This window comes from Aythya fuligula, chromosome 16 (genome assembly GCF_009819795.1).
Source record: "Aythya fuligula isolate bAytFul2 chromosome 16, bAytFul2.pri, whole genome shotgun sequence".
In the NCBI taxonomy this organism is placed as follows: Eukaryota; Metazoa; Chordata; class Aves; order Anseriformes; family Anatidae; genus Aythya; species Aythya fuligula.
Window position 1 is genome coordinate 14,240,455 of NC_045574.1, and position 21,342 is coordinate 14,261,796.

A 21,342-nucleotide genomic window follows, 5' to 3' on the forward strand; every position below is an offset into this window, starting at 1 on the left:
CCATGGGTGCCCTCAGCCTGGTGCAGGCTCTGCACAATGCTGCTCATTTCGGTCTTTTGATGGAAAAACCAACAGGAGAAGTGACTGCAGCCCGCAGGTTGCCCACAGTGGCCACCAGCAGCAGCCCAGCAGCCTCGTAGTGCCTGTGACAACCAGCAAAGCCTCTCCACATGCTCTACCCTCACACTTTCTTCTCTTCTCTTTCCAGAGTTAAAGTTATTTTTTATTCTTTCCCAGAAATTTTACACATCCAAGGCAGCAGATGGGACCCACTGCTGGGCATCGCTGGGAGCCGAGCAGGGTCCCTGCTCCTGGTGCAGTTTTCCATGACAACTCTGGGCACCACCAGCTTTTTGGGAGCAGGGCACCGCAGCGATTCGTGGTGAAGATGCAAAATGAGGATATTCAGGTTAAAGCTCCTGGAGGTAGAGCAGGGGAAAGCCCTGGGAAGCACGCACCTTACAAGCTGATGCTTGGCACTCTCCTTTTCTCTTACACAACTTCAAACACATCCAAGGGGCAGGCGCCAGCCCTGCTGCAGCAGCAGGAGCTGCACTGTGGGTCTTCCCCTCCTGTTTGTGGTAATGAGATGAAAAATGTTCGCCCCCAGACTCCAGGTCCCCAGGGTCAGAGCTCACCTTGGCAAGCCAGGGTTGCTTTGGGTGCTGCCGCCACCACCAGCCTTCCCCTTCAATCTTTAATTGCGGCTCCCTGTGGCATTGAGCAGTGAATAATTTACTGCCTCTTCTCCAAGCCTCGCTCCATTCATCTTCCAGCAGCAAGGCGAGGGGAAGGAGAGCATCCCCCAGCAGGAGGGAGCTGGGGAAGCGCATCCATCGCGGGTGCTAACAGCCTGCAGAAGAGCCCAGGGCAGCTCTGGGCTCCCTGAGTGATGCCAGAGCAGGCTCCCATGCTTCCTCGATGTGTCTATTATTTGGGTGATCTCTATGTGAAAGCAGGCAGAAGGCTAACAGGCACTGAAGGAAACCTGAGACGGGCTTTCAGAAACGGATAAGGATCACGGGTAACTTGCTGAGCGTGCAGGACACCAGCTGAGTGACTTCAGAGCTGCTCTGCCACCGAGCAGCTTTTAGGAGAACGCACAACAAATACCAAGGGAAATACCTAGCCCTGCCTGTGCCTGTTCTTTATCTACAAGATATTAAGGAACAACCACATCCCACGGTGCTCTTGCAAGGATGAGCACGTTGAAAGGCTGGGATAATTCGATCCCGCAGTGACACACAGCCCAAGGTAGCGCCCGGCACCGCTGACTGTGAAAGTCACCTTCATGCATTTGTTATGAAATTGTTCTGAAGCCAGCAGAGAAGTTTAGGGGGGCTTTTCTAGGCTTCACGGGCAAAACATCCATGTTGGAGACTCTGCTCTAAATACTGTCTAAAGCACTGTGTCCAGCCTGGATCCCCAGGAAAGGCACAGGGCTTGGACACAAAATCCAGGAGCTGCTGAAACATTATTTTCCTTTAGAGAAGCTCCAAGGAAAGGAAGTGGGGAGGCACAGATGGCCAGGCAGATGATAAAAAATGCAACATAACGTGGGAAAGAAACTAAAAAAGGGACAGAGGAAAGGAGAACGGGGGTGAGGGCACCAAGTAATAATAATAAAAGATGTTTCTACAGCACTTACATGGGACATTACGGCCTGACTGCTTGTCTGAAGGGAAACATTTCCCTAAGTAGGAGGCTAAGAATGAGCCCTGGAGCTGTTGGGGTAAACGTAGACCAAGGTGCCAGCTATATTTCCCATCGCATCTCATGCCTTTGGACCCAGGGTAAAGAGAAGGGGACGGGGCCAGGCTCTCCCCACCAGCTCAGCACCCTCCAGCCACTGCTCCCAGCCCGGAGCTGCTGTGGCCATCTGAGCCGTCACCACCAGAATCAGATTTCCTCTCCTCTGTGCTGCTTAAATGCATCTCTCCGGTCTCCAGAGGGGATCAGCTTGCACGTGCTGGCTGTGCCCTTTCCCCTCGCCTCCGGACCCGGATTCAGCAGAAAGGCAGCACGTTTATGTGAAGGACACTCCTGTTAACCCTGCCCGGACCACCCAAGCTGAGATGTGGGATATTGGCTTAAATGACAGATTTTGTGGCCGGGAAGCAGATCCCCGAGGGAACCGGTCCTTCTGAGCTCCCCTCCTGGCATTGAGCTGGGACTGCCAGAGCTCACAGCCCGGAGCATTTACAAACACTTCCCCATGAAAAGCAGCCCTAGATGCTCAGCCCATCCGGGAGGTCACAGCCCAATGCTCACATCCCAAGGAGGTAACCAGCTTTCCTCCACTGTGCCCATCCTCTGTGCCCACTGTCTGGGTCACTCATTAAAAAGATCATGTTTTCCCATCAACATTTATGTCAGTCCATCACCAAAGCATCACCGTGTCCTCTTCTGAAAGAGCTTTTTCCAAGCCTTGAATCTGTTTGTCCCCTCCTCTCCTTCAGAGATAACCACCGAGGAAGGGCGGTTGTGAACTGAAGCACTGCAAAATGTGCAAAACCGTGACACGGAAGAGCAAGGTCTCCGAAACCTCTGGTCACCCTCATCAAGTCCAAAAAGGAAAATTTGGGAACTTCAGAAGGAGACCACACGCAAGTCAGAAGGTGGATCAGACTTTGGAGTATTTCACTTTCCAAGGAGAGAAAGCACTGATTTTCCAGGAAAAAAAAAAAAAAAAAACAAAAAAAAACTCCAAGGAAAAGCAGATATTTCCCTCGAAAATAAGCCCATATGAAACTCAGGAGTGCAGAAGGTGAGCAGAAAGCAAGGTGGCCATGGAGGGAGGCTGCTGGGAGGCAGCCAGCTCCGGCACAGGGCAGCCCCCTTGCAGGCAGAGCAGCACGGCCGTGCCTCCAGAGCTGCCCCTGCACGGGGTTACATCTGCTCCAGCAAAGCGACGGGGTGAGAGACGGGGCTCTCGGAGAACAGATGGGGGAAAGGCTTCGTTTCCTCATAGATGCATCACCGCATATTTTTAACCGAAAGACCAGAAGAAAAACATATCAATCTTCATTTGCTCCCCCAAGTGAGAGGAAAGAAAGAGGAAGAGGGTGAGATTTTTCTTCATCTTTGTTCAGGCACATTTTTCACGGGAAAGGGGAGCGCTGTGTTCACAAGGGACCCTGTGCTGGGTCCTTCAGCCCAGGCGCTCTGCATCCTGCTAGATGACACGGGCTTGCTCCTTGGGACAAATTTGGACCAATCCTTTGGACCCCAATTTGTCCAATTGGGACAAATCCTTTGGACCCCGTCTTTCACATGAATAAAAAAAAGTCCCAGGTCCAAATTTTGCATCATTTCTGTGCCTCCACACCTCTTGGTGGCTCACAGGGGTGCATTTTACAGCACACCACCTGCGTTCACCACTCTCTGCACCCAAACTCCTGGAGGCAATGGACACCTTTCCCTGCCAGCCAGAGGGGGAGCAAACCCCTGCACTGAGCTGCAGCTTGCACGTGCCGTTGTAGAAGGGAAACGCGCGGTCTCAGCCACATGCTGAAAGACTTCGGCTCTTTTGCCAGGTTTACAAGGAAATACGGGAGTTTTCCACCTTGTCATTAGGTCCCTGAATGCCTCCGCAGGTTCCTTTGCAGCTACACTGAGGAACAGCAATGGCACGGGGAGGAACAACTCTGTGGAGGTGGCTGAACATACAATCTGCTGCTTTTGCTGCCACTACACACCCGCACACCAACTCTTGCACCCAACAGCACAGAATAAAGGCAGGGAGCTCTCAGCAGCACCTCTGATAGCCCTCGGGGCAAACAGCCTGGTGCAGGGCTGCATTTGCCTAGAGAAAACCCTTCAGTTCCTAATTGTGCTGCCCAAGATCTCCGAGAGAAGTGACGAATGCCCTCTCACAGCACAGAAACACTGTCTACTCCATGCGATGATCACTGTTTACTGCAGCGCAGCCACGTTCAGCGCTCCAAATTTAGCTTCCCAAACATGCATTTAATTCAAGATTTAATACCGGATGTTAATTGTATATTGCACAGTAAATGACTGATCGTTAAAACATATTAATTGGGGTTTAACAGCTGTATAATAGATATTACATCTCACACTTATCAGCAAATATGATTTAATAATCAATTAGACTGAATGTATGGATGGGAGATGGAGCAGGGCCGGCCAGATTGCAGGTTGGTCTGTGTTGCTCGGAAGTTGACCTAAAGATACTTTTATTTAGCAGGTTGGGAAAGGAGCTCAGCAATTGCCAAGCAGATGTTGAGCTTGGATGCTGGGAGATGGGGAGCTTCCCTGGACAAACCCCAAAGAGTTTATTATCTCTGCGAAAGGACAGATGTAGGATCCACAGACAGTTCCTTCTTATAAAGCTGCAGGGAGCTGGCCCCACGACTACACCAGCAGGAAAGTGGGGAACTGGTGAGCAGGGAGCAAATGCCAAGAGATGCTCGTCCTCCCCCGGCACCTGGAGGCTGCTGCGTGCCAGAACCACAGCAGCCCCGTGCTTCTGATTGTGGCTCTTATTTAAAGCAAGCTGGCAAACATTAGCGCCTTTGATGAGGGATACAAATGGCTCCTACACCCTGGGCTGGTCTCCAGGGCAGCTCACCCACATCTTGGTCTCCTGCTCAGCCACACTGCTCACCCCAGCCATGCAGAGCCCCAGCAGCTCACTGGGTGCATGAATTTTTGGTCCCTCTGCCCCAGCAGACAAGCAACATTGGCTTGATGCGCTCATGTGGTTTGCTCTACCAAACCACATGTTGTAGCATCAAAGGTTACAAAATCCATGATGCACACTGACCTTTTCCTTTACACAAAGGAAAAGAAAGGTTTGGATTTTAGTAGGATCAAGTCTTTCTGGTGCTCTCACTGCTGGACCAATGCTTGCAGCACAGCACGTGTGACCAACCAGCTCAGCACCAGTGGGGCTCGGAGGTGTCTGGTGCTGCCACCTTCCCTCCAGCTCTGCCTGCTGCAGTGCCAGGGGCCACCCAGCAGCACCCTGCCTGGGATCCCTTCTCCAGGACCACACAAAGCCCAGGAGGCTCCTGTCCATCCATCCACCACCCCTCTGCAATCTCACCACCCCCAGACCCAGCAGCTCTGCGCACCGAGCACCAGGACCCACCTTTGGCCTCACCCTGAGCTGCAGGGGCTGAAGCCCTCAGCACACCTACAACGCAAAGAAAGCAAATGAGGCCACAGCCTCTCCTCATTAAGAGCAATATTCATGCTCCAGTGTTCACAGCCAGTTAATAAGGCTTTTTGTTGGAGCCTTTTTTATTTTCCTTTTCCTGCTGGCTGGCAGAAGTACAGCACACGGTGCTGCAGAAGGTGTAGGGGCTTTTTGCCTTCCATCCTTGTATCACTGTGAACTCTTCAAGAGAAGGAATGCTGCATGCCCACAGTAACATCACTGTTTGTGCACTGTTCCTTGAATATATGGATCAAAAAGAATAGAAAGAGTGAACATTCCTTAACGTCCCATCCGTCCCCAGCTCCTTGGCTTCTTGCTGTTAATACGAGGCACCCTCAGCGTGGTGAGCAAGGCCACCACAACAGCAAAAGCAAAGTGGTGAGATCCTCCACGAGAGGACCCCTTTGGGGTTCCCAAGGGCCAGGGCAACAGCAGGGCCTGGAAAAGCAGATGCTGACCCCACCGAGATGAGAGCTAGGTCTGAAGGATGAGCATCTCCCTCCTGCCCTCACCCTTCCAGCCCTTACAGGTTGCCCAAAGTGCGGATTTTCCTACTGCTGTCTCAGGAGCTGCACCTTCCTTGCTGAACATACCTGAGCCTGGACAAAAACCAAGCAAGCCCTGGCTTCTCCTTTCCAAACTGGGAGTGCCAGGGCCCTCCTCTGCCACACTCTTCCACAACAGGACCACTCCTGCATCCCTTTGTGCACAGAGGCAGCCGTGCTCAGACGCGCGCTCGTGCCCAATGCATGTGCAAACGGGCGTGTAACACGTCAGGCATGCAGAGCGCATCTCCGAGAAGCAAGGCACAGGATGCCGCTCCTTTCTTCTTGCACATTTTCCTCATTATTTTGTTCTAATTTGGCTTTCCCGGTCCCTTCTCTATTCAATAAAAGCCAAATGCAAACTGCGTCCCTTAATCGCCGAAACAGCAGCTCACTGCTGAGAAAATAATATAGATGTAACTTCCAGCACCACACACTTTCTTTTCCATTTATATGCAAATGTCGACCTTTCACCCAAGCTGTCTCAAAGAAGTATTTCCTTAAAAATGCAAATAGCATGTTGCAGACAGTTACTCTGGCTGAGTCTTTCTTATATTATTATTATTATTTCTTTTAACCTTACCAGTGCTGTGAAAAATAACTGCTAAACTGCACCCCGGTAATAATTACTTTTCATACCAAATCGAAAGCTTCCATGGAGCCGATGTGTCGAAACACCAGCAGGAGAATTCACCACGGATGGATTTTTAGAGATGATTTTGGATAAGTGTGTCTTGGGTCAGGGGAAAGAAAGCAGCTCCGAGTCGAGCCGCTGTTGAAACAAATGAACTGATGGCTCAGGGTGAAGCCACAAAAATGTTTTCTGTGTCGTAAAACCTTGTACATGTGGAAAAGAGGTGCAGCACTAGGGCTGCTGGGGATGAGGAGGAGTAGAGAGAGGGGTGGCTAAGGAAAGAGGTGGTGGGGAAGCAGGCCACAATGAGGTGATGGAGAGGAGCAAACCATATGGGGGGATTTCAGCTCCAAGACCCACCTAGCTCGCCCCTTAAGGGGTAAAGGGAGGCATCAGTGATTGCTGGAACCAGATCCTCCCCTCTCGCATAGCAGTGCTGTGCCTGCACGGGGAGGTTCTCCCAGTGTGGGTGGATAGCAAACAGATCGAGCTGGGTGCACTGAGACAGCTCAGGTATTCACAGCACCCCTTGTCCGAGCTGCTCCATCACCAGTTTGGATATCAAGAAAGAAGAGGAGTAAACCTGAGCACTGTGCTTGCACAGTGGTGGAAGCCAAATGCTTAAATCAAAGGTAACTAATGGGGGTCTTTGCATGAAGAAACAGCAAGTGAGGAAAAACTAACTCCAGACAGCCTTCCTGGGACAGGCTGAAGCATCATTTAGATCTGTTAGATCTGCACTTTTTTTTTTTTTTGAACAGCAAACATGGATTTCCCCAGCATGTAGGGAAAGAGCTGAAGAAACTGCTGGGGTACAAACTGATCTTTCCTCCATCATCTGCCAGCTATAGATTTGTCTGTCAATGACTCTTGTTCCTTCTGGGCTCCAAACTGCCAGAAATACCCCAGCGAATTTGTCACAGCCCACGTGAATCTGAATCTGCCTGGGGAGCTTACCCTTGGGCCCCCCGGGTTCGGACCAAAATACAAAACTGGAAGAAAAAAATGAAAAAGAAAAAATGAAACAATTTTGCTGCTGCCTGAATGTGGCTCACTGCTGGTGACCAAGCCGGGCACAGAGGTGTCCGAGGGACAGAGCCCTTCTGTCCCAAGCACAGGACCAGGTCCCGCTGCTGGTGTTTGCTGGAGCAGCCCCTTTTCTGCACTGGGGGGGGGTCTGCAGCAGGCAGCAGCAGGTCAGGCACCGGAGGAGAGGCTGCCTGGAGGAGCAGGGGAAGATGCTGGCAGCGCTGTGACGCACGGCTAGATGACTAAGTGGGCTACTTCCCAGCTGCCAGCTTGTCTTTGCGATATTAAGCCTTTCCTCTCGGCTGTCTTATAAGAAGTGAAAACTTGACACGTAAGCGTGTGTCAGGCGGAGTCCAACAGACAGCAGCAATAAGGCAGGAGAGGAGGTGAGCTCATCGTGCGCCTACAGCTCCCCTGGGGAAGCGGCAGCGCCGCGCTCGCACCGGGGCCGTCCCCACGCTGCCCACCACGAGCCAGGACCCTCTGCTGGTATCGTGCCACGGCCTGCCAGGACAGTCGCCTGCTGAGCTCCACTCGCTCGCAAGGAATCATCAGATATGCTGAGTTTATAGCCCTGCTGGCAGCACTCTTAGCGCTCCTGCAGCCCCGTGTAATTGGGATTAAATGGAGGCGAGTGGCACCTCTCCGCCTTGCCCATGGGAGCCAGGGCTTGCTTGTGAATAAGAAGCAGGGACAATGTCACGCCTGGGGAGGAGGATGGGGCAGCGGCTGGGTGCCTCTCTGCACGTCATCCATCCCCACATCCAGCCTCTGGCATGGGCTGAGCCCCCTTCAATGCACCTCTTAGCCACAACGCTGAGCCCCAGCCCAAGGTCTGAGCCCAGCGCATGGGAAACGCTGCAGGATGGGGGTACAGACCCAAATCCCAAGCCTCAGACACAGGCAGGGTTTAGCTCACACCCTGGCAAGCCTCCTTCTCCCCCCTGCCCTCCCCTCGCTCCTGCTGTCACCCAGCACCCCCATGGCACCGCAGCACCCTGCCCATGGCCAGGGGCCTCTCCTCTGCAGAGGGAAGCCACAAGTTTCCAGGGGATGTGTGAGAGGAGATGACAACCCCATGCTCTGCTGCGATGCTGCAGGCAAAGTTAACTGTTTTGACTGTCTTTTTCCTTTCTGAAGCAACAACATGGCTCCCAGGCACCTTTTTTTTTCTTTTTTTTTGAACCAGCAGCTCCCTCCAGAAGGCCATTCATCCTCTCCTGTCACTTGTGTACTTGCAGAGAGCATTTCTCTGAGCAAAAGCAGCTACTTGCTCGCTGACTAATTACATCAAAATATTGAGGGCAACAAACAAACCTTTAGCTCCACTTGCCAGGAGCTTGCTAGACACAGAGCTTGAAGATTACAGAGGAGAAATGTGTGCATCAGCAGGAGCAGCTGGGGCTCACGGCCACGGCTCCTTACAGAGGCACAAACTTTTCATCCTTGCTGCTTGAGCTGGGCCAACTTTGGAGGCACAGGCACTGATACAAGTGACTAAAAGGCCAGGTTTGGCCCCAAACACCCAGCTGCCAAACAGACATTGTCCTCCACCCCCTGTGCTGCCTTCCCCTGGCTGGGAAGGCTCCAGCCCCAAAACACCAACGCCAGGTGGGTTAATCCCAGCCAGCTGCTGGAGGGTTAATCCACACCTCGTAGTCGTTTCCACGTGCAGGTAACTCAGTACTCATCACCAAACTTAACCAGCCACACTTGGGGATCCCAGGGACAAGCACAAGGCAGAATTACTCAGCACCAAATTGTCAGGTTTGTGGGATTGTTTAAAAAAAAAATAAATGCAAAAGCGTTCAGAGTGTCACCTGCAGGTTTTGCCTCCGTTTTTAAATACCATGTGCATGAAAGCTCCCCCAGAGCCATCTCTTGTACCTTATAATAATATTCACCAGGGGATCCTCCTAATGCAGGGTTTAATTCATTGCTGTTGAATCCACCTGACTGCCACGCTTGCAGAGAGCATTCAGGTAAACACGCCCGCGAGCTACAGCTCAAGGAGACGATTACAGCCCTCGGTCCTGACCTCCACGCTGAGCAAAAGGGTCTGAGCGTGCCACCAAGGGGGGGAGAGGCTTCTTCAGAAGAGGCTTGACTTGCAGATGCTGGCCTAGGGAAAGCCGCACGCGTGCCAAATGGTCTCAAGCGAAGGCACGAAGCAGAAGAAACCCGAGTCCCCGCTGCAGTTTATATTTAATTAGAGCAGAGGCAGCTTATGCAGCAGTTTCGGAAACATATTGTCTTACAGCATATTGGGTATTTGTATCTTAACAGCTCGACATCGATTTCTTTTATGTGAAGGAAGAGAGGGAAGACAACCGTGTGCCCTAAGTTGTGTTAGCTCCAAAGAGACTCCTGTACCACTTGGACTAATGTTTAGCGTAATCAAAGGCGTGAACTCATGTATTATGGATGGGAACGAGAGTTTTCAGTCTTCTGCAAAAAGGAATCTCCAACGTTTGGTATTTTGTTAGCATGCTGGCACCATATGGCTCTCCCCTGCTGATATTCTTTCACACCAGAACTTTATGTTCAGATGCTTTAGTTAATATTTTACCCAGCAAGCATAAACAAGATGCAAAGATTGCAGTCGACAGCAACCTTCTCTTAAACCATATACCCGCGTTAATAGCGGAGGGTTCTTTCAGCAGGTCCTTTACCGAACACACGCCTGGCTTTTTTCCCCCCCCTCCTTTCAGGGTCCATTTACTTTAACTGCATTAGCATCAAGCAGAACACAAGCAGCAAACCCAGGGAGGACATTTTCACTCCCTTCCTGCTCACTTTCCTGGCAGGTCAAAGGCAGCAGTGGATGCAGGCAGGTGCTGCACACAAGTGGTGTTCGAGCACGACTCGTAAGGCTGCAGCTCCACGGGTTTCACATTCCCAGCTGGATTTTATCTCAGGGCTGTGGAGTTGTCCTTTATCCCCCCCTGCAGTGTTTCACCAGGGGCGTGCACACCATTTTATGGGCCAGCCCAGCCCCATGCTGCCACCACCCCAAAATCCAACCCCACAAGCCAAGGTACGAGGAGCTGGCTGCTGGTGCAGGGCTTTGCTGGGGTCCATCCTGCCCACCCCACAAATACAGCAAGGGGATGCTGGAGCACCAGGCAAGCGTCCAGCAGCCAGGCAAGGCTGGCAGCCCATGGGGAGAGCTGCCCCAAACACCAACGTGCTGAAGCACCAGGCAAAGCCAGCAACACCACATCCAACCTCGCTGCCTTCCCACCCACCCTGCCCCAAGTTGGGCACAGAACCACTCTGCAAGGCTGCAGCTTAGACATTTGGCTCTAAAAACAGCATTTAGGTCCCCCATTCCCCCCCCCCTCCCTAAATATTCTTATTATTCTTTAATATTCTTAAAACAAATAGGACCCAACAGATGTCTTTCAGCCTGCACTCTTATTAATGAGAATATTGTAAGAATGGAAATCAGGTCACAAATGTTTAATACTTCGTTTAAAAAGTCTTCAGCTTCTTTAAAGAGTTCCACTAATCCCAACATGACAGATGTACAAGGCAGTTTTGCTTGGGGCAGATTAAAGTTCTCGCTCTGATTTGCTCTTTCATTTGGTCTGATTAAAATAACACTGCAATTTTTTTAATGTGCTGACTTCAAAATAAAAAAAAAAAAAAAAGGAAGAATAAAAAGAATAAAAAAGTGACCAGTAAAGGCCAGCATGATCACAATAAAAGCAAGTTTATTGTTGTCGAGATAAAAAAGCGAGACAAAAGGAACTGAGGGACAGCCAGCCCGTACCCAGGTTAGCATTAAAGCTCCACGTTCAAGATGAAAGGGGAACCTTTCCAAACTATGTTTTTTCCATTTGAAAGTGTTTATTAATCTATTCTTTCTGAAGCAAAAAGTTCAATGAAAGGCAGATCAAAAGTATTTTAAATCAGGTGAAAATTGTATTTTATTTTAAACTGAGCCAAAATGAAAAGCAGATATTGCAGAGCGTGTCACCGCATTACAGCCGGTCAGAGGAGGCGATCTCTGCCACCTTTCCCTCAATAAAATTGTGCTGGAAATTCCCTGCATCCTTTCCTGATATCCTTTTGCACCAGACCAGCTTCTAGACTCTTTCACAGCTACCTGCATTTCCTTGCTGCTATAAAACACACCGGGCAGCCCAGAAGAGGGGCTGGCAGGGGGCTGAGCCCCATCACTTTCCCAGCCTCTCCTTTCTCCCATGGCTTCCACAGAGCTGTGTGTGCCCAGGGGTCTGCCCAATTTCCTGACCTCTCCACACCCCTGTAATATGGACAGGGGCATTTCTGAAGCTGTTATCTGAAACACAGACCCATAAGAGGTAAACCACAGGATGCCCAGATTAAAGGGTCCCAGATTTCACTCTCACATCCCAGCCAGTTGGCCTGGGCCTTCCTGGCCCCAAATCCTCCTCTGCCTCAACGTCCCCACTGCAAAACCACAGCAAGACCTCACAGAAGCGTTGCAGGGACGAGTAACCTCCACGCTAGGCTTGTGTTGTGTATTCAGCCACTTTTCCTTACAACTCCAGCGTGTGCCATCCATAAGCGTCCACAAAAAAATTCTGCAAAGTGTTCCAGATTTCCCAAGAATGACCCCGTTCGGGTGATTTTTGATGCTTACAGTCTTTGCGCATGAATATTTAGCATGTGTTCATGCTACCAAGGTGTCCCCTCCCCAGCTGGTGGCGGGGCAGGAGCAGCCCCCCCCCTCCAGCACACACCACTGTCACAGCAGCTCTGGGATCCCCTCCTGGGGGACACCAGGCAGCTCTGCTCTCAGACAGGGAAAACCCAGCAGACCTGCACGGAGAGGACACCCCTGGAACATGCCCTTTGCATTTAGTGTCCCAGCCCTGTCCCCAAGGGCCAAGCCACCGTGCAGCAGCTCCCAGCGAGCAGCTCGCGAGCTCTGCAAGAGCAAACGCTGCACTTTCAGAAATGATCAGAGCAGCCTACCGAGAGGGGAAGCTTGTTTCCTCCAAGCGTACACACACACGGAGCTCTTCTCTCCTCGGCTAAAATAACCGGGGGGACTGAAGGGTGACAGATTTCCTCCCACCTCTGTTTGAAGCCGGAGGGATGCCACAGCCCCGCTCTTTGGTATTACTCATGACCTGGTTCCCAGATCGGGAGCCTCATGTGAGTTCATTTCACTAGAAGCAAGGTGGTTTGGGGCATCTCACCTCACCCCCAAAACTTCACAGCACACACTTACTGCCACGCTTCTGTATTCACGCCACCATCTGCTAAGGACTAGCTGCTGGATCGAGTTTATTTCGCAGAGGTAAGCATCCTCAGCAGCACCACGGAGTGTTTGAGGTTGTGGGAGGCTTCACACAGCCCCGAGGCTGCCAGCGGTGCCAGCCAGCAAACACCAAGGACCCTGCAGCACGTGCCCATGGACACCAGCACAGATCTGCAGGAGTTCTTTGCAGAAACCAGCAAAAATCAGGAAAAAAAAGTGGAAAGAAAAGTGCAAAGAGTGAGGCTTCCTGACAGCAACTTCCACCCTGTCAAAACTCTAGAAGTATCTGGGAACCGAGGGGATGGGCAGGAGTTAATCGGGGCTAGCATCCTTCAGACTGCTGCTGTAGGGCTGCTTCCCCACATGAGAAATAAACCCAGGGTCTGGGGCCACCTTTTCAGCCCTCCTGGGTGTCAGCACCCCTGCCTGCTCGGCTGAGGGTAAATCAGCATCTGCACGGCACAGAGCTGACGGGGAAGGCGATGGGAGCACTCCCAGCTCTGTAAGTTTGCAGCGTGGATCCTCCACCCTCCGCTCCCACGCAGAAGAAAGGGCAGCAGCTAGAAAGTGACAGGAGACGTCCTTTGTCGTTAAGGAGAGAGCTCAAGCAACTAAGCCGTACGGTTCGCAGCTGTAAAAATAAGCCCTTGCCACTCACAGGCTGCCACAAGGACACAAAGCGAAGGGGGGAGCGGGTCTTGCCCCCCACTTCACCATCAGCTCTCACATCTGACTTCCCAGCGGTAAGGCGATGCCTCCCCCGGCCTCTCCCCCCCCCCTTTCCCAGGGCTGATTTCACATCTTCTGGGAAGCCCAGCCCAGCCGAGGCGATTTCCCCTGCACACTCCAGCCTTTACTGTAAGCCAGCCGCTTCCCCCTCGTCCCTCAGCTCTGGGGGGCAGATGCAAGCACCCCCGGCAAAAATCAGCACCCCCCAGGACTCAAAAGGAGACCGTCCCCTCGCCAGACCGGGAGCTAGGGCCCATTTTGCATCATACCCATCGATTTCTGGGGCTCGGGGAATAAAGTCACCTGCCCCCCCCCCCCCTCCCAAACCCCAAGACAGAAGCAAGTTGGGGTTTGGGGGGAAAAGACGTATTTATATTCCTGAGCCCCTAAAGCTGCGTCCTTCAGCTTGCTCAGGGTGCACTTGGTCGCTGTGCACCCGAAGAGGAGCATGACCCAAGGAGCCCGATTTGATGCGGCGCCCTAAAGCCAAGTTATATGGAGGGGGGTGCGGGGGGGGGCAGTTTAACAATGTCTGCTAAAATGGCAGCTGCTCTGACGCCGCGCTACGTCTTGCAAAGTCAGCCCTGCCCTCCCCATCATCTGACTGCCAGGAACCGGGGCCGGCCCGCTCCCGGCGCCGCCCCCCCCCCACCCCGGGCCGGGGGCAGAACCGGAGCTGCGCCCCCCCCCCCAGGACCCCCTTCCCCGACCCCCGGTTCCTCGCAGAAGTCCCGGCCCGGCTGGGTTATTCGGTGATCTGGTGACTTCCCCCGGCTGGATGTCACCCGGGCTCCCTGCGCCCCCAAGCCCACCCCGGAGCGATTTACCAGCCCAGCTCCATAAAACAGAAGCCCGGGGGGGGGGTCCTCGGGTTGTTTGCCCCCTCCCCGGCTTCGTGGGAGGCTCTGGGGACAAGGATGAGCTCAGAGTGGCAAAGGGAGCGTGGTGGCACCGCTGTCGCCTCCCCCGCCCCACAACAGTAGGGACAGGGGAGGGGAAGGGAAGAGGTGTTCGAGGTGTTCCCCCCTCCAGCCCCAAGGGCTTGGCCGGAGGGTAGGGGTCACCGCCACCCCCCCACCCCAAAGCTACCGAGGTGACAGTCCGCAGGGACACTGAGCGCTGCCTGGAGCCCCCCTCCCGCAGCGGGACCCCCTGTAGTAGGGCTGGGGGCTTCGGGCTGCTCAGGGGGCAAAACGACCCAGCCCGGACAGACCTCCCCAGGACTGGACCCCCGGTCAGCCCCGAGCTGCTGCCCACCCCCAGGGCACGGAGACCCCCCCCTCACAGTGCCACCGGTCCGGGATGGAGCCGGACCCACCGCTCCCGAGACCCCAGCCCCAAATTCCACCAGGACACGAGGGGGACGTCCCCGCCTGCTTTTGGGATCGGGACAAAGTCAACTTTGGGGGAGTTTTTCCTACTCCTTGCCTCTGTGCGGTTGGGATGCCACAGATCGCTAAACCACTTTTTTTTAAAAAAAATAATAATAAAAGGGTGGGAGGAGATCCTCGGCCTCCCCGAGGTGGCAGAAAGAGGGGAAGGATGGGGGAAAGAGGGCAGGCAGGGAGAAGGGGAGCCGAAGGGCAGAAGTTGTGCGGGGCGAGTCCGGGGGGGGGCTCCGAGCAGCAGGCGCGGGGCTGAGCTTTGCAACACGCGGCTGCTCCAGCCTGTGCCGCTCGGGAACAATAAACAGGATCATACAAAGAAGTGGAAAGGCGGCATCTTGGCTTCTGGTTTCTATGACAGCATCGGAGACAACCCAACTATAAACTCTAATTCCTAGATTCCTCCCCCCCCCCCCTCTCCCCTCGCGCCCCCTCCCTTTTGTCTGCCATTAATTAAAGTGGCCATATGGAAAAGGCTGATAATAACAGCAGATGAGCCAACGAGAGGGGGGAAAAGGGAAAGAAAAGAGAAATAACTAAAAGTAGCGGCAGGGCGAGAGATTTACCCGGGGCTTTTTGCACTTGTTTGCAGAGGCTGCTCGGAGAGAGGGGATTCAACAATAGCGGGGGGGGGGGAAAGGGGGGGGCAGCGGAGGGGGCTTGCGGCTGCCCCCCACCGCTTTTGGGGTCGCGGGTGCCCTGCCAGAGGCGGCCCGGCAAGGTCTGGGAAGCAAAGGGCAGCTGCCCCCCCCCCCCCAACGCCCCAGCAGCCCGGCTCCGGGGGGGGCTGACATTAGCGCCCCCCCCGAGCCTCCTGGTATCGGGGGTTGATGCCCGCGACTTGCCCCTGGCATGCGGGAGAGCCTCGGGGGGTTTCGGGACCCTCTTGGGGACACCTCCCCTGGAGGGGGGGGTCGGTCCTGCCCGCCGGGGAGCTGCGCCCCAAACTCAGCCTAACTCGCCGGGCTCCATCGCAGCGGCTGCATTTCCCCGGGTCACCGAGCCCCTTCCCCCGAATTATCGACAGAACAACATCACCAGCAGCACCACCAAACTTTGCTGAAATTGATAAAGAGATTAGGCGAGCAAAGCCTCTTCCGAGCTAGCTAAAAATAAGAGCCCGCAGATCTCTGCCACGGTCAACGCACGGGGAGAAGAAATCCACAAACATGGCACGCTTCCCTTGTTCCTCGCTGCTATAAATAGAGAAGTCTCAAGGAGTCGATAGTGGGGGGGGGAAGGAAGGGGAGAAAAAAAAAATAAAGAAACAAAACCCAAAAGTGCGCTCATGGCAAGAGCGGGGCAGAGGCTGGGGCGTGCAAGCGCAAGCCCCGCACACGGAGCCCCGCTGCTGGCAGCGCTGCCCCCCCCCCCACCAGCCCCGAGGGGTCCCCGGGGTGGGCTGGGGGCCCTGCAGGGCACCGAGGGCTCGGGGGGAGCACGGAGAGGGACGAGCCGAGCCCGGCCGCGCACCGCGATCAGCACCTCCGAGAGCTCCGCGTCCCGGCGCCCCCGGCGTCTTCTGCTAACACCGCGCTCGCTGCCCTCCGGGTAAACATCCACCGATCCCCCGGTCCGCAAACCCGGCAAGCATCCTCTTCCAGAAATATTCAGAAAGTTTCCCGGCTGAAAACGATGTCTTGTTTATATATATGTATTAAAAAAAAAATAAAAAAATCTCCTCCTTCCTCGTCTTATTCAAGCTCTTTTCAGTCAGAAGCAGAATATGTCCACTAGCGTCTCGCAGCCAGCGAGAGAGCGAGCGAGCAAAGATGGACCTAGGAGCATGATGATCATCATAAAATCCCCTCGGTTCTCCAGTGCAATTTTCAAAACAACAACCCAGCCTTCGTGCTCTAAAGGCGAAACGCCTGCGTCTGTTTACATCAACTGTGTGCTCCGAAAGCCTTTCCCCTCTGTCTCAATCCAAGGGAAGAAAAAAAAAAAAAAAAAAAAGAGGAAAAGAAAAAAAAAAAAAAAAAAAAAGCCAGCATTATCTGCCTTTGTCAGCGAAAGAACATAATATTGACTTACCTTTCCCCACAGCTATTGTCTGCCCCTTTGCAAAATGACATCACGGAAACCAATCATGAAATTTGCATGGGGGAGGTTGTGGGGGGAGAGTTCTTGGAGGGCAGCCCACTTCCCTACACCAGTAACACGCGTGTAAGACGGGTTGTTGGTTTCAATTAAATATCTGATACTCCTTAGTGTGTGAACTCTTAAGCCTGCTAAAGGCAATGTCTCATTTACTTAATGACCGCTCTCATTAATGGAAATGGCACAGAGGGGGCTTGCTGCGCCTTCCCTTTGTAAATACACTACCCATGAACCCTTGGGGTTGCAATATATCTGTTTACTCTCCGAGGTGAAATAAATTTACAGTATAGCATCAAAAAGAGAGAGAGAGAGAGATGGAGCTGCTGACTTGAGCGCACGGAGAGTTGGGGCTCTCCCAGCCCCGCCGGCCCCTCTCGCTCCCGCTCCCCCTCGCCGAGAGCCGGCAGAAGGTGAGGGATTTTTGCCCGAGCTGATTCATAATTAATATGCACGAGGCTCGGGGCTCCTTTGATGGCAGCAACACAAAAGGACGGCGAGCGCGACGAGCACCGTGCCGTCCCCCCCGCGCATCCCTCGGCGTGGTACAGCCCAATAATTCCTAATAGCAGCAAGCAGCGAGTGACAGATGCCCTGGGTTAGCACAGCTCCAGCGAAAGTACTTTACAATATTTATTGGTGGTTAGGAAGATGACCTATCACCATAAAGAACAGACTGGGAAATTTATCGCCTCTATGAACCTGGAAGTATTGCATATTAGCTGATATACATATTCAAAAGCGAGCGCTTAAAAGGTGTATAAATATTTTTTTTTTTTCCTTCCCCTTAAAGAAAATAAATGGCACAAGGTGTTCCCGGCAGACGTCGCCTCACCCCACGAGGGACGGATCCCGACTCGTTCAGGACTTTGGGACGGGGAGGAGAAGACCGTGAGGATAAGTCCCAAAAGAAAACGGTGGCTGAAAGAGTTCGGGGGGTGTTTTAAGTGAGCAAAGCCCTGTGCTCTGCCCTGCTTTCCCCCCGGGGAGAGCCGCTCTTTTGCTTGCCGAGACCCCCGCAGGAGCCCCCCCGGCAGAGGGGCGCATTAACACTTTGCTGGCAACTTTTTGGAAACGGGGCAGGAGGAGCGGGGGGCTCGCCTTCCTACCCAGCACTTTTTCCTGCACCTTTACGCCTCCCCCAGCACTGATTTAGACTTTGCTGTTGTACTGAAGATTTCCGAAAAGATGTGGAAGGGAGCCCCAGGCATGGAAAGCCGGGTCCTGCCCTCTCCCCGGGAAGCCCCAGCCCCGCATCGGAGCGGCTCCTGGGGGAACAGAAAGAGAAAAACCTTGGAAAAAGCCCTGGACACTGCTCGGGGACTCAGTCCCAGCAGCCCTGCTGGGACCCTTCCAGGCACCGTGGGCTGGAAGGAGCGCAGGATGCAGCCCCGTCCTGCCCACGAACTGTTACAGGGGCATGGCAGGGGGACACTGAGAAAATCCATCGTTTCGGGCATTTTGTTGAGAAAAGGGTGACAAAAAAAAATAAAAACACTCATTTTAAACTGTTGAGGTAGTCCTGGAAATTCTTGCGATGCTCATTTCCATGGCTCGCAAGCCTGGTGTGCTCCTAACCCGTGAGCATAAAGGAGGTATTCAGCAGAGAGTGCTCCTGAAAAGCCGTTTTCTATCTCCTTTGGACACACCACGAAGACGGGGATATTTTACATCCTAAACCTTTGGCATTCAGAAATTCTATTAAACTCTTATCTGCAGGCAGCAGGCCCGGTGCTACACCGCAGCCCCATTGTTCTGCGCCCGCGATAGAATCAAAGGCAGGGCCGGGAGGGCTCAGCGCCTCTCCCCACAATGCTGCCGGGTGCTCTCCACCGCTATTTCATTTAGACACGCAGCGCTAAAACTTGAGAAACAAAAGCATAATAGCCAGGACGGGAGGCAGGAGGGAGGTGCTTTCGCTTGTGCTCCCACATAAATCTGTGCGTGCACCGCCGCTCGTATACAAATGCGGGTGATGTGCAAACATACCTGTGCCTCTGAGCATCAGCACGGAGGGGTTTTATTATTGCTGCTCTTGCATTTATTAGCACGCGGTGCACCCAGGGAGCCCTAAGGCGGATCGAGCTCGCAGCTTTGATACCTTTTCCTAAGCTCGGGGTTACCAGAGGCTGCTTGGTTCCCCTTTGTTCCCAAACTCGCCAACTTCCCCGTCCTCCAGCCTCAAAACCTCCCCAAAACGGTGCAACCAACCGGCCCCTTACCCCCACCTTCCAGTCGCCACCAAGAGCTCCAGCAAGCAGCGGGACTCCCCAGACCTCCCCGGCACCCCCCAGGCTCCGGGAGCAGCCCTAAGGGGGGGGGGGCTGCAGCCCGGGCCGAGCCGTGCCAGCAGCGGCTCAGCACCACGGCAGAGGACAGCTCCGGCCGCCCCCGTCCGGCTTTTAAGGCATTTTCGCACTTTTTATTTATTTATTTTATTTTTAAGCTCCACAGTCACTTCACAGACGGTTTTCAGGCAGCAAGTAATTACCGTGCGCTCCCAGGTCTGAAAGAGCTGCCGCATCCCCGAGGGGAGCCGTGCAGCGGAAAGGTATAAAATAAAAATATTCCAATATTTTCGCCTTTGGAGCGTTGTTTGAGACGGGTACGCTGAGGGCACTGACTGCACGTCGCCTACAGAAATGAATGCCAGAAGGGTTTATTTTTTTTTTTTTAAGTGGATTCCCTTCACTTCTGTCCCCATGCAGTATTTTTATTTATTTTAACGCCTTTCTATGCTCAGCTTTTCAGATCAGGCATTTCAAGTTTCAGGTTATTTAAAATAAAACTGCAATTGCTCGTGTAAATACAGGCATAAAAAACGCCGTGCTGCAGTTCGCTTGCTTCGCTGAGACTGTTCCGAAGTAATTTAGATCTCAAACTTTATGCATTTGTAATTGGCACCAGCTTCTCCGGTTACCAGCTGGGGGTGAAAGATTTTTTCCTTGTTTCTTTCTGAAAGCTTCTATGCAGATGGGCTGGCTGCCTTAATGCCTCAGACTACAATTAGTGCCGTTGTATGCCGAATAGAAATGGCCAGCATTAATATTGTATATGGAACAGCTGAAGGGTTGCGAAGAAACCTGCCCACTACAGGCCCCTGGCAGATGGAACAACATGCACAGGCACAAAAAAAAAAAAAAAAAGAAAAAAAAAAGAAAAAAAAAACTTTTAATAACCCTCTGCTCGCTCTCTGGCGCGCCCCTTCTCCCCGATTTGGGCGGTTCCTTCCCGAAGAGGCGATGCCTTTGTCTCACCCCTATCTAGAGCTCTTTTCTCCCTAAAAAAGCGACAATTGAAGCAATCGGCGGCTTTTGCAAGAGGCACCTTGCGTTAGCCCAGTACTTTCCCTTTGTACCTCGGTTAAGGCAGGCACCGAAACACCCCCCTCCCCGGCGAAGCGACTTCACCTTTTGTCGCGTGCCACCCTCTCCCCTCCGTTACCCACCCGTGTGCGAGAGCAAAAACCCAACCCAAACTTAGCAGAACTGTGCCAGAAGTGGCAGAAAACGGGATTTGCTCCCCTCGCCCCCTGCCCTTTTGTAAGCAGCTGGGAGCCGCGGCAGCGGGGACAAAGCCCGGCGGAGGCGCGCAGCAGCAGCAGCAGCCCCGGGGCCGCGCGCGTCCCCGCGCACCTGTAGCCCCGCGGGGCCGCGCCCGGAGCGAAGCGGAGGGGATACGGGGCCGGGATCACGCCTGCTAAACGCAAACTCGGGAAACCTGTGCTCTGAAACACTCTTTCCGCTATGACATTAGGGGAAAAAAAAGCCGAAAATCAGCCCAGAACAAGGGGAGCGTTTGTGGGACCGCCTTCCCCCCCAGCCCACCGAGCCCCTTTGCGAGGAGGGGCTTGGGCAGAGTTAAACTTCTCGAGAGCTGCAGAAACAGGGGGAGAGTGGGGGCACCCAGCACACTCCCCACCCTTACCCACGCCCCCCCCACCCACCCACTCCGCCCCATCCGCCGGCGAACGGCTACGAACCGAGGAAAGTCCCGCAGAGCTTCATCCTTGCCGGCGAGCGGTGGCTGCCTTCGCCGGGGAAGAGGAACAGAGAGGGCCTGGGGAGGGGGGGGGGGGGGAGCGGCTGGACGGCGGCAGGGAGGGAGCGGAGGCTCCGTGGGGTTTCTCCCTCCCTGGGAAAAGTTCCCGGCCGGAGCAAAAACTTATCCCCGCCGTTGGCCAATGGCACCTCGCCGCCAAATCACTGCAGCGCACTCGGCGGCCAATGGGCGGGGGCGGGCCGGGGCCCGGCACAATGGCTCTGCCCCCCCCCCACCCCCCGACCCCCCCACCTCCCAAAGGCCAAGCATCTCCGTGTCTTTAATTGGAAGAGAGCCGAAGCGATAACTCGCGTGTCCCAGTCGGGGGTTATAATCCTATAATCAACACCCTCTCCAGGCTGAGCATCCCCGGAGCCCCATCCACCTCTCCTGGGTCAGGGAGACCCCAAGAGAGCCCATGGCTGATTGTGGGGTGACAGTGT

General features: G+C 53.8%; 1 protein-coding gene across 2 annotated transcripts in view; it reads right to left on the bottom strand.

Moving 5' to 3' along the window:
• MYT1 (myelin transcription factor 1) overlaps nucleotides 1-20,884 on the bottom strand; it is a 59,582-nt gene extending 38,698 nt beyond the window's left edge. For both annotated transcript variants that reach the window (XM_032198433.1, XM_032198432.1), the window contains exon 1: nucleotides 20,841-20,884. In XM_032198433.1, the coding sequence (XP_032054324.1) occupies nucleotides 20,841-20,865 (25 nt within the window). In that variant the 5' untranslated portion in view covers nucleotides 20,866-20,884. The remainder of the gene's footprint in view (nucleotides 1-20,840) is intronic.
• Nucleotides 20,885-21,342: the final 458 nt, after the last annotated feature.